This window comes from Neovison vison, chromosome 11 (genome assembly GCF_020171115.1).
Source record: "Neovison vison isolate M4711 chromosome 11, ASM_NN_V1, whole genome shotgun sequence".
Classification (NCBI taxonomy): Eukaryota; Metazoa; Chordata; class Mammalia; order Carnivora; family Mustelidae; genus Neogale; species Neogale vison.
Window position 1 is genome coordinate 177753395 of NC_058101.1, and position 16660 is coordinate 177770054.

At 39.1% G+C, this 16660-nt stretch overlaps 1 protein-coding gene across 6 annotated transcripts in view; it reads right to left on the reverse strand.

The window, feature by feature from the left end:
* The window catches only part of DDHD2 (DDHD domain containing 2), a 36585-nt gene extending 32081 nt beyond the window's left edge, over positions 1-4504 (reverse strand). For 4 of the 6 annotated variants that reach the window (XR_006380989.1, XR_006380988.1, XR_006380987.1 and 1 more), the window contains exons 1-5: positions 4325-4504; positions 2639-2866; positions 1718-1908; positions 825-914; positions 160-280 (exon numbers count right to left, since the gene is read on the reverse strand). Coding sequence is in view for 3 of the 6 variants with exons in the window: in XM_044225373.1 (XP_044081308.1) it covers positions 160-280; positions 825-914; positions 1718-1908; positions 2639-2858 (622 nt within the window). In the remaining 3 variants the exon portion in view is untranslated. The remainder of the gene's footprint in view (positions 1-159; positions 281-824; positions 915-1717; positions 1909-2638; positions 2867-4324) is intronic. The other 2 variants (XM_044225372.1, XM_044225374.1) reach the window with 2 other exon arrangements.
* Positions 4505-16660: the final 12156 nt, after the last annotated feature.

Genomic DNA, 16660 nt, shown 5'->3' on the forward strand with positions numbered 1-16660 from the left:
GTTTCAGCTCAGGTTGTGATCTCAGGGTCATGAGCTGGAGCCCCACCTCCAGCTCCACACTCAGTGCAGAATCTCAATGAGATTCTCTCTCCTTCTCCCTCTGCCCCACCTAAGTCATAAACAAGTCCATCAGAAGAAAAAATAAACAATTAACATTACCACAATGAATGTCAACAGAAATGTTCTCAACTCCTCTCTTCACTGTCCTTGGTCGACCCTGTTCAGTGGGTGTTGAACCCCATTCATCGGACCCTGCAACTGGCTGGTAATGCACCATAAGCTTAAATAAAAAAGATCAAAGTAATAAATATATTCTGCATTATAGACATCTCTATTTATACATTCTCAGGGATAGGAACAGGTTTTTCAAGACAGAATATATAGTCAAATCTCAACTAGAGTTTTGATACCCAACTCTGATGGCCTGAAATGAGAACCCTGAAAATACAGTAGGCCAATGTTGTACATATTAAATACCTTATGCTTTTGTCAATTATACCTCAATAAAGCCAAAAAAGAAAAAAAATCAGGCTAACAGATCTTTCAATAATACCCTACACATGTAAAATTTGCCCACATAATGTGTCAGTGATATTCTTAATTTATAGTGTTGTAATTTTCCCTAAAAAAACTGTTTTGTATAAGGTGAAGAAGGTAAAAAAAAATGGTGGCACTGGCTACAAGTTTCATAATTGTGAATGCAATGTAAAAATTTCCAAAGGGTATCCTAAATAGAATCCCTATGAAAAAGAAACCAATTAAGTTCTCCGTAGTAATGCAATTAACCTTTAATCCCACATGAAAGAAAGCTTAATTTGCTTTACCTTTGGATTGTGTAATATAATAATTTCTCTGTTAGGAGACTCCAGTTTCTTTTTCCACTCATCCAGAGTTACAGCAAGCATGTATGTCTCCTTAACAGAAAACACATTTCATTAGATTTCTCTAATAGCTTTTCTATTAAAACTGAACATTTTTTTACAACAATACTGCTGGATAAACAATTAGGTAAGAATATTCAAATCCAATGTATCAAATATTTGAAAATTCTTTTAAAATTACAACAGATAATAGTATAGAGCAACAAAACTCCCTCTTATTTTTATCATCTAGACTAGAGAAAATCACTATTCATATTCTGATATACTTCTTTCAATAATATTAATGTCTACTCCAATTCAAAGAAAGCAAATTTCAGACTGTTTCCAGAGCCAGAAAAATAAAAGGCTAAAAGACCAATACTGTGGTCATAATTTAAATATTATTAACAATGATCACCATTAGGGAAAAAAAATTTTTTTTTTAAAAAGATTTATTTATTTATTTATTTATTTATTTGACAGAGAGAGAGAGATCACAAGTAGGCAGAGAGTCAGGCAGAGATAGAAGGGGAAGCAGGCTCCCTGCTGAGCAGAGAGCCCGATGCTGATCCCAGGACACTGGGATCATGACCTGAGCCGAAGGCAGCGGCTTAATCCACTGAGCCACCCAGGCGCCCCAGGGAAAAAATTTTAACTTAAAGGCATAACACTCTACATAGTATTTTAAAATCTGAAAATAAAAACTTTATTTTGAAACTAACAAAAGATATGCTATAAATGGATCCAGATACAATAAACTCTTTCTAGAAATTTCACAAAAACAAGTCACAAGAAAAAAGACTACTAAATAGAAGAAGAAAAAAATGAAAATAAGTCAAAAGGGCTCAAAGGAATACCTCTAATACTTGGCTGAAGCTCTCTGAGTAGGGAACATACTTATTATCTTTGTCTCCTTTGTAAAACCAGGTACATCGTCTCACTTCTGATGCAAGCTCATCCCAGTATACAGCATACCGCATCCTCTCCCCCAAATGCACATCATATCTGCCCCCATCAGTGGGGACAACTCTCCCATTACAATCTTTTCCTATCAAGGATTGCAAAGGGGGAAAGAAGTACATATATCAAAATAAACCTCCCAAAATACAATTCTGAGTTATACTCTAAATAATGCAATGAGACCTAAGAATGAACATATTCTACTTGCCTAAACATTAAACAAAATGGAATTGATATTTTTTAACTAATTCACAAACCATCAAAACCATTCTTGGTTTTAATGAAACATGAAAAAAATAATACCCAAATACTGTTTTGTTCTTTTTCTGAGACAGTAGTGTCCCGTTAAACAAAGTATATAAGGCTTTCTGAATTTTTTCTTGAGAGGCCAAAAAGTAAATTAACAACCATGACCATCATAATGATAAAAGTTACCAGCATCATTCTTGTTTCATAAAGGAAGAAAAAACAAGTAACAAGTTAGAATTCATTTTTTTGCAATGTGACATGCCTCCATTCTTCATAAACAAAAACTGAAACATGTTAGAATATAAGAAATATAATTAGATAACTATGCAGAAATTATATTAAGTACTGTTTTCAAATATAAACCAAATTCTTAAATATTATAATGTGATTGGTTAGTAATGCAAAACTTCTATTTCTATATAAATATGCTACAGAAGAGAATGGCCCAAAAAAATGCTACAGAGAAAACTAGAAAAAAATCTAATATTTTTAATAGCACTCAATATAAGAACTATTATAGTTGACTGAGAGAAATAGTCTTAATCTATCAGAAGTCATTTCCATCTTACCAGATCCATATGCCTCTTCCAGCTGCTGCGAATCCTCAGAGTTGAAAGGAATCCATGTCTCCTTAGAATCTATTATTTTACAATAAAACCAATGAGGAGAAACTGGCTCATACAAACTGCCAGTGTCCATGTCTAGCAGCTCAAAGGAACTACATGAGTTTGGTGATGGGGATGGATCTGACTGGGACAATTGTTCCTGGTGTGATTCCACTGATGACATTTCGCTCTCTAAAAGACAAGATACAAGAAAACTATTGGGAAAAATCATTTTTCTTCTACTAAAAGTGAAATTTCTCTCTCTCACACACACACACAACTGGTCATTTTAAGGTGTCATTTCTGGAAAAGAAAATCTCAAGGGGCCACACAACTGAATACAGAAATAACATGCAAATTAACAGCTGAATTTGAGGGGGAGGTCTAAACAAAACGCTTTTTATAGTCAGTCCAACCACCTTACACTGATTTCCCAATTCTCTCAGAAAACTGCGTGGCTTTAATATAGACAAACCAGAGGGGGCCCTGGATGATTCTGCCAGTTAAGCACCTGCGTTTGGCTCAGGTCATGATCTCAAGGCCCTTGGCTCTGGAGCCCTGCATGACACTGGGCTCCCTGCTCAGCGGGAAGTTTCCTTCTCCCTCTGCTCCTTCCCCTGCTCCTGCTCTTGCTCACTCTCTCTCTGTCTTTCGAATAAATACAATTTTTAAAATAATAAAATTAAAATGACTTAAAAAAAAAAAAAGACAAACCCAGAATCAGAAGAAACACATGGTCAAAAATTTGATTGCAACAAAACATCTTACCCCAATTTCAATCTAAATCTATTACTAAAGGCAAAAAATTTACTCCACCTGTCTTAATAACACCTAGATGTTAGGCTCCAGGCCCCTATCATTACACACTTACATGCTTATCGGAATCTTAAAATACTGAAAGTAAAACTATTCACTTAAGATCCTGTCACCTTCTATTGATCCTTGAAGTGTACTTAATTAGTGACTAGGGCACAAATTCTGAAAACACGAACCCTAGTTTGAGCCACTATGCGCACGCGCGCACCCACTCCCACCGTCCAAGTCTCAGGAGAAAAGTAACAAGTGACCTCAAACGCCTCCTTCTCTCAAACACGACTCTGACCTGTGTGGTCCTACCCCTTCAACACTCAGACCACCAGGCAAGGAACACTTCACACACGCGAGTGTACTCAGTTTGAGGGGAATGAGCATTATTGGTATCTTAGCACCGAGAGCAGCGGGATGGCAAACACCTGGCCTCCTCCGGGCGAACGCTCTCCAGGCTTTCGGCCGCTTCACCTTTCTTCCTGACACCAATTTACCTCCGCCACCTTGGCGCGTCCCTCTCCCCCCACAACCCTGGGCCTCCTGCAGCCCAGATATGGGACCTCAGAGCTCGGGGACTTGCCTCCTCCCGCTTCCAGCCCTGCAGAGAGGAGCGGAGCCACCGATGCGCAGTCCGTACTAAGGCAAGCCTGGCCCCTTCACCCGGATTGAGGTCACTTCCCCGCTCCGCGCCACCGTGGTGGTCCACAGAGCACCTCTCTTCTCTGCCTCAGGCATCGCGTCCTCCTCCGCCACCGGCATCCCCATCCCGCAATGCCTCCAACCCGCAGCCCAATGGCCTCCCTCCGCCCAGCCGCCCACCCCAACACGCCGTCGCGGGCTCACCTGACAGCCCCGCTGCCTTTCACACACTCCTGCCCTCGCTGAGGGGGGCACGACATGTCCCCGCGGCGGCCTTTCCCCCGAGCCCAGGCGGGGCGGAGCGCAGTAGGGCGGAGCCTGCGGCCCCGCCAGGCTCCGGCCCAACACTGGGCTCCACTGCGCTCCCAGCGGGCGAGCAGCGGGTCGGGCTACGGAGAGCAGAGGTGAGGGGGTGCGGACCGCGGCGTGGAAACGATGGGTGGGGCAAGGAGGGCCGCAGGAGACTGGCCGGAAGTGCCGCGAGAGGTAGAAGGAATCGCGCGAGATGTGGCTCCTTCCTGCGGGCAGGGAGCCGAAGCGCCGGGCGCGCGGGCGGTGCGTGGGGCGTGCCCTCCGCTCCCAGATGGCGCGCGGTATCTCCGTCTGAGGTCGGAGGTCTTTGAAAGGCGGGGATGGGGGATAAGACGTTGTAGGTGCATAGGAGCATTTTGAGTTTCAGTGAAAGAAAGCTTCTTCAGAATTAACCAGCCCAGCCCCCTCACTTGTTAGACTAGAAGACTAGATGGGAAGAGACGCGCTGACCCTGGTACTACTCTGGCTAACTGTACTAAGGGGCCAGGAAAGATGCCGAGGCCCGAAAGAGACGCAGATGCCACGCCCCTGGCGAGCAATTGGACAATAGGGCGCAAGCAGCAGTTTCCATTTCTGGGTGTAGAGAATGGATACCGTTGGCATTTGAAGAAAAAACAAACAAACAAACAAAAAACAACAACAACAACAAAAAACCTTATCTATGGGGCTTTGCCCCCTCCCGCTTACGTTTCTTAGGATTTCGAGGCTGCCAAAACATACGTCTAAAAAAAAATGTAGAGGTGAGCTTCACCAATTTAAAAGCTGCACAAGAGGCTGGAAACGAGATATTTTTGTCCAAGCACGATGACATAGTGTAATTCCATTTAGTCCTCACCGCAACTTTAAGTACAGACTATAGTTCTCCCTATTGACAGAGGTTAAAATGACTTCTCCAAAGTCAGACTATTGGTACATGATGGAGCCAAAATAGCAAACATAGTGTTTGTCTTCAGAGGCTGGACCTAAGTAATTACCTAAACTCGTTTAAGTGACATAATCAGACCTTGAATTTAGGTCCTCTGTCTCCAAATCTCTGTATCCTCGATATCAGTGGTTTTTCCTTTGTTGAGGACCCTAAAGTGTACTGTTATTTAGGTTGTATCTATCACTGTTTACTAGAAATTAAATTTAAATGTTTATTAATTCATTTAAAATAACATTAAAAACCCATTTCTTGTAAATGAATTTTTTAATGGAAAAGTAACTTTCCAAAATGAAAAAAATCAGGGGAAAGCAGGACATTGCTTTACATTTTTATAAATTTCCTTAACGTCTGGTTTAATAGAAAATTGTTAGATTCTCATATTTTCTTCTGCATTCAAATTACAACTTTAGTTTTGGTTGAAGTATATGAAGAAAACCCAGCCTCCTTCAACTATGTAGTTGGAGAAGGAAGAAGTATTTTAATAGCCTCTTCAGACAATTATGGCTGTTCTTTTTAATGCTACACTAAAGTTCAACAAATGGTGGCTTCTTAAAGGTTAGTTGCAATATGGAACCTGAAAACCTATCAGTGAATATTTTGTACTCCAAAACATTAAAACCCATTGGTCTATCTTGCACTTTAAATGGATCTTTTACCTATACATGATTTCGGACATCAAGCATTGGTTATTTGGAAAATATCAGTTTACTATTCTATTCAGTCCCCCAAATGTTAACACATTTCATTATATAATTTCATTATATTATATATATATATACATATATATATATACACACATATATATATATTTTTTATTTTCACCAGTCTCATTAGAAGAGCCTTTAAGTATTGGGAAGCTGTCAAGCTCTAAGCAAATGAAAGTTCTCTAAAGTCTGCTTTGTCTTGAAAGGTCATATTTTATCATTGGCAACAAATACTATCAGTTGTTTTCCTTGAAGTAACAAGCTCACTTTATTTTCAAGAGATGCTCTGTCAAATAGCTAAATCTGACTTGCCCTAATTCTCCATTGTATTTTTTTTTAAGATTTTATTTATTTATTTGACAGAGAAAGAGAGCACAAGTAGTAGAAGAGCAAGCAGAGGGAGAAGGAGAAACAGGTTCCTCACTGAGCAGGGAGCCTGATGCGGGCTTGATCCCAGGATCCCGGAATCACGACCTGAGCTGAAGGCAGATGCTTAACCAACTGAGCCACGAAGGCGCCCCTTCTTTTGTACTTTTAAGTAAAAATGAAGATCCACAAAAAACAGAGTAGCTAGTTCAGTTACCAATTCAAATCACCTGTTAAGTGCTTTTTCCTCAACAGACCAGCATACTTCAGTATGCAGAACTGTTTTATGCATACTATTTTGTCACACAGAATATGAAAAAGGTGTGAATGCGAGGGTTATTTTTTTTTTAAGGTTTTATTTATTTATTTGAGAGAGAGAACAAGCGAGAGAGAGCATGAACTGGGGAAGGGAGAGGGAGAAAGACTTCCCGCAGGGAGCCTGATGTGGGGCTCAATCCCAGGACCCTGGGATCACAACCAGAGCCAAAAGCAGACACTTAACCAATTGAGCCACCCAGGTGCCCCAAGGGTTAATATTCAATAAAATTAGTAATTTTTACTTCATGAACAGTATTCTTAAGTGAAATGGGCACTATTTTTATTATGAACGCATGGCAGTGCACAATACAATGACTGACAGTACAATTTATTTCCACTGCCTTAATTCTTGCTAAGCTGCCAGCAGTTTTACCCACGACTGCTTTTGCATCAACAGTGCAAATGTCAGAAACACAGCAAAAAAAGCAAATCATGTATAAATTTAATAGTTTTGATCTCATGATCCCTGAAAGGAGCCCCAGCATGCGTGGACTACCTTTGAGAACTATAGCAATTAAATGTGCCCAGCCTGCAGCCCTGAATATAAAAGTAATGAATAACACAATACCTACCCTGAAGGAGTTCACAGTCCTGAGACAAGCAGGTAAACAAATAAATATATCTTGAGTGTCATGACAGAGACAGGAGCCAGATACATTGATAGCTACAAAAGAAGGAGTTATCAAAAGTCCAGGTATACCCCCCAGAAATTCTCACATACTAGGTCTTTGGTGGGATTCAGGAATCTGCATTTTAAATAAGCACTCCAGATGATTTAGAGGCAGAGAGTATGGGATCTACTTGAGACCTTTGAGAAACATTCCCTTAACTAGTACAAACTTTAGGTTCCCAAGAAGGCTCAGTAGGTAGATAGGTTCAGAAAAAGAGAATATTTTATGGTAAAGTGCTCAAAAAAATCCCAGTTAATTTTCACTAGCTGTTGTTAGCAGCTGTACATCAGATCTTTTACCAGGGGAGGGGAAAAAAAAAAAAAAACCTTAAAAAGGCAAAATCTGAAACAAATTCCTTTTTTCTTTTTTTCCCTCTAGTGGAGGGGGGCAGCGAACTTTTTTCTGTAAAGGGCCGGATAACGGTTTCAGCTCTGTGGGGCATAAGGTTTCTGTCACAACTGAACGGATCTCCCACTGTAGCACAAAGCAGCCAGAGACAATAGGTAAAGCCATGAGTGTGGCTGTGTCTTTGTTTACAGAAGCAGGCAGTAGGTTACATTTGGTCTCTCGTGCTAGGCAGTTTGCTGATTCCATGCTCCAATACAAAAGATAATGCTAATTGCCTAAAGAACAAAAGCAGGAGTCTGATGAGGTCATAAAACAACCGGATTTCATATCCAAAGTAGGAAATATTGTGAGGCCTCGATTTTGAATTCCCATTTCTTTCCAAAATAAACCATATTTCAGTATTCAAATTGTATGTGTTGAGTGCCTATCAAGGCATTAGGTATAAGGATAAGGTAGTTTTTAGAGGCAGAAGTCCTCAATCCCTGGTGGACAGCTAGGCATCCCGAGTTTGAGAACACGCCACAGTTGTCTTGGATACTCTGACTATAAAAGAACAACAGGACTTCAGGCTGTGAAAGTGATTCTCAAACTTTAATGAATGGAAGAATATGATAAGTAGATTATTTTTATTTTATTTATTTAACAGAGAGAAAGAGCACAAGCCGGGGGAGCGGTAGGCAGAGGGAGAAGCAGGTTCCCCAGCAGAGCAAGGAGCCCAATGAGGCACTCCATCCCAGGACCCCGGGATCATGACCCCAGCCAAGGCAGATGCTTAACCACCTGAACCACCCAGGTGCCTCGCTAAGTAGATTCTTTTAAAATGTAGATTTTTAGATCCAACAGCCAAAGATTCTGATTGACTAGAAGAGTTTAATCAGAGGGGTCATGAATCTACATTTTAATCTAGAATATACAGGCTGTTGCTATGAGGCAAGGTGTTTAAATCAAGAAACACAAGACCCGAGCTATAATTTTGGCTATACCACTTTGTTTATAAAATAAGAATGTTAGGGCGCCTGGGTGACTCAGTGGGTCTTAAACCGCTGCCTTCGGCTCAGGTCATGATCTCAGGGTCCTGGGATCGAGTCCCGCATCAGGCTTTCTGCTCAGCAGGGAGCCTGCTTCCTCCTCTCTCTCTGCCTCTCTGTCTACTTGTAATCTCTCTCTGTCAAATAAATAAATAAAATCTTAAAAAAAAAAAAAGAATGTTAGAAGTAGAAGAAACCTTAGTGATTAATAGTGTGATGTTCTCCTCCAACCCAAAGTTGGTGATTTTTGAAGTCCACTTATCATTCATGAAAATGCATTGTATTACTTTATAGCCATAACTGAATAGTTCCTGCCCTCAGTTTTAATAATCTTATAATGTTTTTACTTTGAGGAAAGTGATTTATGCATCCCTTATGGTTTTTCTGTCTTCTTGCAAGGAGGGCTGTTTTGGGGGCTGATAACCTGAGAACTTCACTTTAAGCTGTATGCCAGGCTGGCTCTCCTCTAGCTCTTGGAGGTTTCCATCAAGACAAAAAGCTTCCTGTTGGCTAGGATTGTCAGACTGAGCTGCAGAGGCCAAAAGCAGGCAGCCCTACCATAGGCCATGTTGACATACTGATTATTTAAAAATAAAAGTTACTTAAGGGGGCCTGGGTGGCTCAGTTGGTTAAGTGGCTGCCTTCCGCTCAGGTCTTCATCCCTTGGGACCAAGCCCTGCATTGGGTTCCCTTTCTTTCTGCCTCTCTCTCTGCCCCTCTGCCTGCTTGTGCTCTCAAATAAAATCTTTAAAATAAAAGTTACTTAAGAGATAGGCTGGGGGCGCCTGGGTGGCTCAGTGGGTTCAGCCGCTGCCTTTGGCTCAGGTCATGATCTCAGGGTCCTGGGATCGAGTCCCGCATTGGGCTCTCTGCTCAGCAGCGAGCCTGCTTCTCTCTCTCTCTCTGTCTGCCTCTCTGTCTACTTGTGATTTCTCTGTCAAATAAATGAATAAAATCTTAAAAAAAAAAAAAAAGAGAGACAGGCTGTGCAAGGACGTTCAGACCTTCCTCTGCCCCCTGAAAGCAGGAAATAAGTCTTCCAGGTGAAAGGGACCCTCCCTGCACCAGGAGGTACAAGAGACATCCTAAATCATGGGAAATTTACAGCCAAGAAGGCTGTGTAAACAACCCTTGTTACTTTTTACTAATTGACTACCACAGCCCAAATTCTGTTCAGAATTCCTGACTAACTGAACCTCCTAAAGTTAAATTTTCTTTGTCCTGTCAGGTCCTCACAAATTTGTGTCTGTCTAAAAAGTATAAATACTGCCTGCCTTAGTCACTTCTTGAGGTCTCAATTTCATTATGGGGCCTCCATGCACACTTGTAATAATACTTCGGTGTTTTTCTCCTATTAATCTGTCCCATGTAAATTTAATTCTTAGTCCAGCTGGGAGACCTTGAGAGTTGAGGAAGACTTTTTCCTACCCTTTAGAGCCAATGTAAATGTAGCAAACGTAAATGTAAAATTTACCACTTTTAGAAAAAAACAGAACATCTTCAGGAACTATGGTTAAATAAACCAGGAGTTCTTAAGAGACTTGACACCAAAAGTCCACTCCTTAAAAGGAATAAAAATGATAAACAGGATTGCTTCAAAATTAAAAAGTTTTGCTCTGGGAAGGACTCTGGTTAAGAGGATGAACAGCCACGTTGCAGACCAGGATAAGATATCTGCAAACCACACATCCGACAAGGGACTTGTCTCTAGCCAAAAAAAAGAATTCTGAAAACTCAGCAGTGAAGATGATGGAGCCCAAGTTTGGTTTCAATACCATTTTTCAGTAACAGGAACCAGAGTTTCTTGGAGAAATAACTGATTCTAAGATTAGAACAGGAAATATACAGGATGAGCCTGGAGATTCTTCTGGTGCCAGAAAGGGAAGGGGGTTAAAAAAAAAAAAAAAGTCACACACAATGATGGAGGTAATGTCAAAAGGACACAACGGAGAGAGCTCCCAAATGGCCAAAGCAAGACAATATGAGCAACAAAATAATTAAGGCAGTATTAGATCATAAACAAAGTATAAAATATCTATAAATTCATACTGATATAAATTGATTAAATAAACAAATGGGAGAACAGACAAAATACCCCTTCCAAGGAAATTCCAAATAATTTATGTATAAATAAATTGAGAAGAGGTGGAGGGTAACTCCCTAGTCCTTAAGCATGGCGTTATGTATAATGACTTCCTTCCAAAAGAGAACAGTATGAAAAAGGGGAAAAGAATGTTAATTTTATGGTGGAGAAACCTAACAAACCCTACCTCAGCCAGGTGATTATGGTTAACATCAACAGTATAAGTTATTTGATATATGATGAGATGGACACTTAACCTCTGCAGTCTTCCTCCCAAAGACCAACAGCCCCAATGTATATGAGAAAAACATGAGACAAATCCCAGTTGAGGGGCAGTCTACAAAATATCTGACAGTGCTCCTCAAGATGGTCATGGTCATCGAAAACAAGGAAAGTCTGAGAAACTGTCACAGCCAAGAGGCTCCTAAGAAGATATGATGACTAAATGTAATGTGGTATTCTGAATGGGATCCTGGAAAAGGAAAAGGATGTTAGGTAAAAACTAAGGAAATCTGAAAAAAGTATGCATTTTAGTTAATGAGAATCTATGTTTATCGGTCCATTAATTGTATCAAATGTACAATACTAATTTAAAGTGTTAACAAAACGTAGAGTATCAAGGAACGCTAGCATCCTAAGTTTTCTGTAAATCTATTCTAAAATAAGCAGCTTATTAAAATAAATCCCCCTAAAATGAGCAAAGCGACACACAGATATTTCATGGGAGAGAATACACAGGTGGCAAATAAGCACATGCAAAGATGTTCAACATAATTAACTATTAAGGAAATGCAAATTAAACCACAATGAGGTATTATTACACATCTATCAGAATGCCTAAAATAAAAAGTAGTGACACCATCAAATACTGGCAAGGGTGCAGAGAAATTCATCCATGCTGGTGCGAATGTAAAATGGTACAGCCACTCTGGAGAAGTTTGGTAATTTCCTACAAAATTAAACATGCAACTACACTATGGCCCAGAGCTGCATTCCTGAGTATGTTTCCCCAAAGAAATGAAAACCATGTCCACACAAAAACCTGTACATGATTGTACATAGCAGCTTTATTCCTAATAGTCCCAAACAGGAAACAACTCAGATGTCTTCAGTGGGTGAAGTTAAATTGTGATACATCTATCTCACAGACTACTACTCAGCAATGAAAAAGAACTACTGAATGAAACCACTTGAATGAATCTCAAGAGAAGTATCCTGAGGGAAAAACGGCCAATCTCTGATGGTTACAATACTGCACAATTCTACTTATATAACATCCTCAAAATGGCAAAATTTGGAAATGGAAAACAGATTAGTGATTGCCACAGGGTTAATGTGCCGGGAAAGGAGAAGTATGTGTGCCTGTGGAATGTCAATAGTAAGAATAAATGTGGTGGTGGAACTGTTCTGTCTCTTGACTGTAACAGGGTCAGTATGCTGGCTGTGACACTGCAGTTAAGTTTTGCAAAATATTACCATTGCCGGAAACCAGGTGAAGAGTACATGAAAGCTGTGCATTTTCTTAAAACTACATGGGAACCTACCAGTATCTCAGAACTTCAAAAAATACAGTACCTCCTCCAGTAAATCTGAATTTCAGGAAAACAGTTATTTTTAACACTGGTATGGCCCATACAATATTTGGAACATAATCATTTAAAAAATGATTTGTTATTTATGTGAAATCCAAATGTAACTAGGAGTCCTATAATCTATCAGCCAATACTACTCTTAACATTAGCCAATGAAGACGAAGTATATATTGCAAAATAAAAGGATATTTAAGAGTTGGCGGACAGGGGCGCCTGGATGGCTCAGTGGGTGGGGCGCCTGGATGGCTCAGTGGGTGGGGCGCCTGGATGGCTCAGTGGGTTAAGCTGCTGCCTTCGGCTCAGGTCGTGATCTCAGGGTCCTGGGATCGAGTCCCACATCTGGCTCTCTGCTCATCGGGGAGCCTGCTTCCCTCTCTCTCTCTGCCTGCCTTTCCGTCTACTTGTGATTTCTCTCTGTCAAATAAATAAATAAAATCTTTAAAAAAAAAAAAAAAGAGTTGGCAGACAGAAAATGTGCGCTGATCCCAGAAACCCCTAAACCCTCCCTCTCAGAGCTGATACCTCCTCTGCCTCACATTTCATGACAACAAATGTGCCCACTATTCCTGGTGAGAAAAGCTACATGGAGTATAAAACCTCCTGTTTACACACAGGAATGAAAATTATTCAGATAATCCTCCCTTCCTAATTTCAGATTTAAAAGAGCTATTCCCTTCTGACAAAGATTATGAAAAAATAAAAATGATAGAGTGAGGAAGAATTTTCTAGGAACAATTTTGGGTCTCTAGTAAAATACTGGAAAATGCAACCAAGAACTAACAGACAGCTGAGAAAATATCTCTAACCTGATAAAGATGGAGATCAAAAAAGAAAGGGAAAAGCAATTATGGAGGGAATCCATTATTCCGTAAAAAGGAAACACCGAGAAATTATCATTAATAGTCCTCACAGATGGAAGATGCTACAACCACAAAAGTAAAACAGAGAACAAAAAATTCTTAAAATTTAAAAATATATAGTAGAAATATAAAATTTAATGAAGATTTAGAAGATAAAGGTGAATAAACCTCCCACAAAGTACAACAGAAAGGCAAAAAGTAAAAAAGAAAAGTGAATCAAAGAACCAGTCTAGGGGTGCCTGGGTGGCTTACTGGATTAAGCATCTGACTCTTGATTTTGGCTCAGGTCATGATTTCATAATCTTGAGACTGAGCCCTGTGCCCGGCTCTGCACTGAGCATGGAGCCTGCTTAAGCTTCTCTCTCTCCCTCTGTCCCACCCCGTGCTCTCTCCCTCTCTCCCTTTAAAAAATAAATAAATAAAAAAGGAACCAGTCTAAGAGGTCTATAACAGAAACAGCAGAAATTCTAGAAAGAGTTAACAGATGAGGGTGATGGAGGCGAAAAATTAACAAAATCAAGACAATGTCATAGGACTTGGGCTACGAGTTTCCAGAATGAAATGTTCCCAGTAAAATGCACAAAAACAGACCCACACCAAAGCTACACTGTTAGGAAATTTCAGAACACCGGGGACAAAAATATCATACAAGCTTCCACAGTGAAGGGTTTTATACAAAGGATCATGAAAACACATTTTCAAATATGTAAGATATAAAAAAAAAAACTATTTCTCCTGCACCCTTTTGCAGGAAGCTACTGGAGAACATTCCACCAAACTGAGGGAATAAATTAAGAGAAGGACATAAAGTACAGAAAACAGGAAACCAAAAGGAGAAGCAAAAAGAATCCCCAAGATAAGTAGAAGATCCCAGAATGATAATTAGCAATCAGAACATACCAGTTATCCGGTCAGAACGCTCCAGGGTAGACTTCTCCAGGAGTATGAAATTGGTAAAATGTCTGTCTGAACATCTTGTATGATTTACACAAATGATGGAGGGTTTGAGGTCAAATTAGCTATAAGTACTCATGAGCAAACTCAATAAATAACACAAATGATTAACTGCAGGGAAAAAAAGGAGTTGTTCAGGAAAGGAAAAGTAATCACAGTTTACAACATGACAGCTCTGGTTAGCATTTACGTGGCCATCATATAAAACAAACATAAAACAAAATCATATACAACTACATTTGGGGGTGGGGATTTTGAGTTTTGGAGGATGAGGACTGAGATGCTTGTATGGTAAGAGCAGAGAGATAAACCTAAACCTTCAGCTTCTATAATAGAAAATTAGTAGAAATGACTTAAAAATGGATAAATAAAAGAAGCAATACAATTGTGTCATTAAAAAATATGGAAAGGTGCCTGGCTGGCTCAGTTGGTAGAGTGTGCAACTCTCGATCTTGGGGTTGTAAGTTCAAGCCACACACTGGGTGTAGAGATTACTTAAAAAAAAAAAAAAAAAAAAAAAGTTTAAAACAAAAATAAAAATTTTAAATATGGAGATAACACCTAAAGAAGCTAGGGAAAAAAACAACAAACAAGACCTAAAAGCAGCACAAGGAAGGAAATAATAAAGATTAGAGCAGTAGTAAGTGATATAGCAACTAAAAAAAACAATAGGACAACACAAAAATATGGAGAGAATTTGTTAAAAACTCCATTGAAAGCACTTGCTTTTTTAGAAGAAAACAAGGGACTGGGAGCAGGAGCATGGCCTTCGTCACAGAATTGACTCTTTACCCTTATAACTTCCATAGAATTATTTCAGTCTTTAAGCTTATAACTAAAGTAGAAAAAAAAAAAAAAGGATGAAAAAGTTGATGAAAAAGTCATCAACTATCCATCTCCCCAAAATCTTTTTTGTAAATGACAATTTAATCTACAGTCTTCAACTTCATTTTAAATCTGTCTACCTTTAACGGTATTACATTAACCACTAAAGAACTGTTTTCAAAACCCTATTTTTGAAAGCATTTAGAAGAATTCCACCCCAACAATGTAGAGACAAGCATAACCCACCATCCATATACTTCATTAGGGCGTATTTGTCTAAACATTTATACTGGCATTTATATGTGAAACAATAATGGTTTATTATAAAGAAGACATAGCTGTATTTAACATGCTGGGTCTGGGTAACTTTATTCAAGACTTTGACAAAAACTATTCTCAAAGTAATATAAATTTAGATACTCTTAGAAAGTCCAGATGTGAAACTCCAAGAAAATTTTGAATTCAGTCTGGAATCAATACCAGGTCAAATATTGAACCAAACTCCCAAATGATAAATACTATTTTCCTTCTTAAGCTCATTATATTTTCTGAAACAGGTTACCAAAGCTTTCCTTTCTTTGATATTGGTATATGGAATCATTTTAACATGGTTTACATCTTTAAGTTCTAAGTTTGTATTTAACCTGAATATCTTATTAAAAATATAAATCCAAATGTGATAACTCTTCCTTACAGAAGAATTCCAACTAGTAAATGTAGAAGAAATGAAATAGAAAATCACCATTAAAACACCACAGCAGGAACTGACACAAGCAAGATCTGGCAGTGGACATGAAAATAAGTGGGCAGTAGTTTAAGCAGAAACATTTGCATAGTCTCAAAGAATCTCCAGCGAATATTTTGTCATCACGAAGAAAAATGTAGGAATTTTACAGTAGAGAATCCTAGCAGATACCACCTTAGATAGCAATTAAGGTTAACAACACCAGAAACACATTATGACATCAGGCGTCATGATACACTGTCACAGACTAGGAGGACACTATGGAGACATGACAACTAAATGCAAAGTAGAATTCTGCATGGGATCTTGGAACAGTAAAAGGACATCAGTGGAAGAAAAAAAAAAAAGAAAATCTGTACTTTTTATAAACTCTCTAGTTAACAGTATTGTATCAAGGTTAATTTCTTAATTTGACAATTGTTCTATGGTTCTAGAAGATGTTAACATAAGGGGAAGTTCAGTGAAGAGCATACAGAAACCACTAGTATTATAACTCTTCGGGAGGTCTAAAATTATCTCAAAATTCAAGAAGAAAAGCTGCTAGCAAACATACACACACATTTATTTGCAGTGTGTGTGTGTGTGTGTGTGTGTGTGAAAATCAAGACTTTGTGGCAATTGGTAGCTTGGGCCCTCTGTTAAATAATAGTGTTCTCTCCTGAATTAGTCACTGAGTCACTGTCTCATGGGTTTCCTTTAAGCTGGGTTTAAGGTTTCCCCCCTTCTAAATTTTTAGTTTCAAGTACAATTTTCTAATTTTCATGGAAAGCCTTTTTTTAACATTCCTGTATTAGGCCAAAAATAAAAAT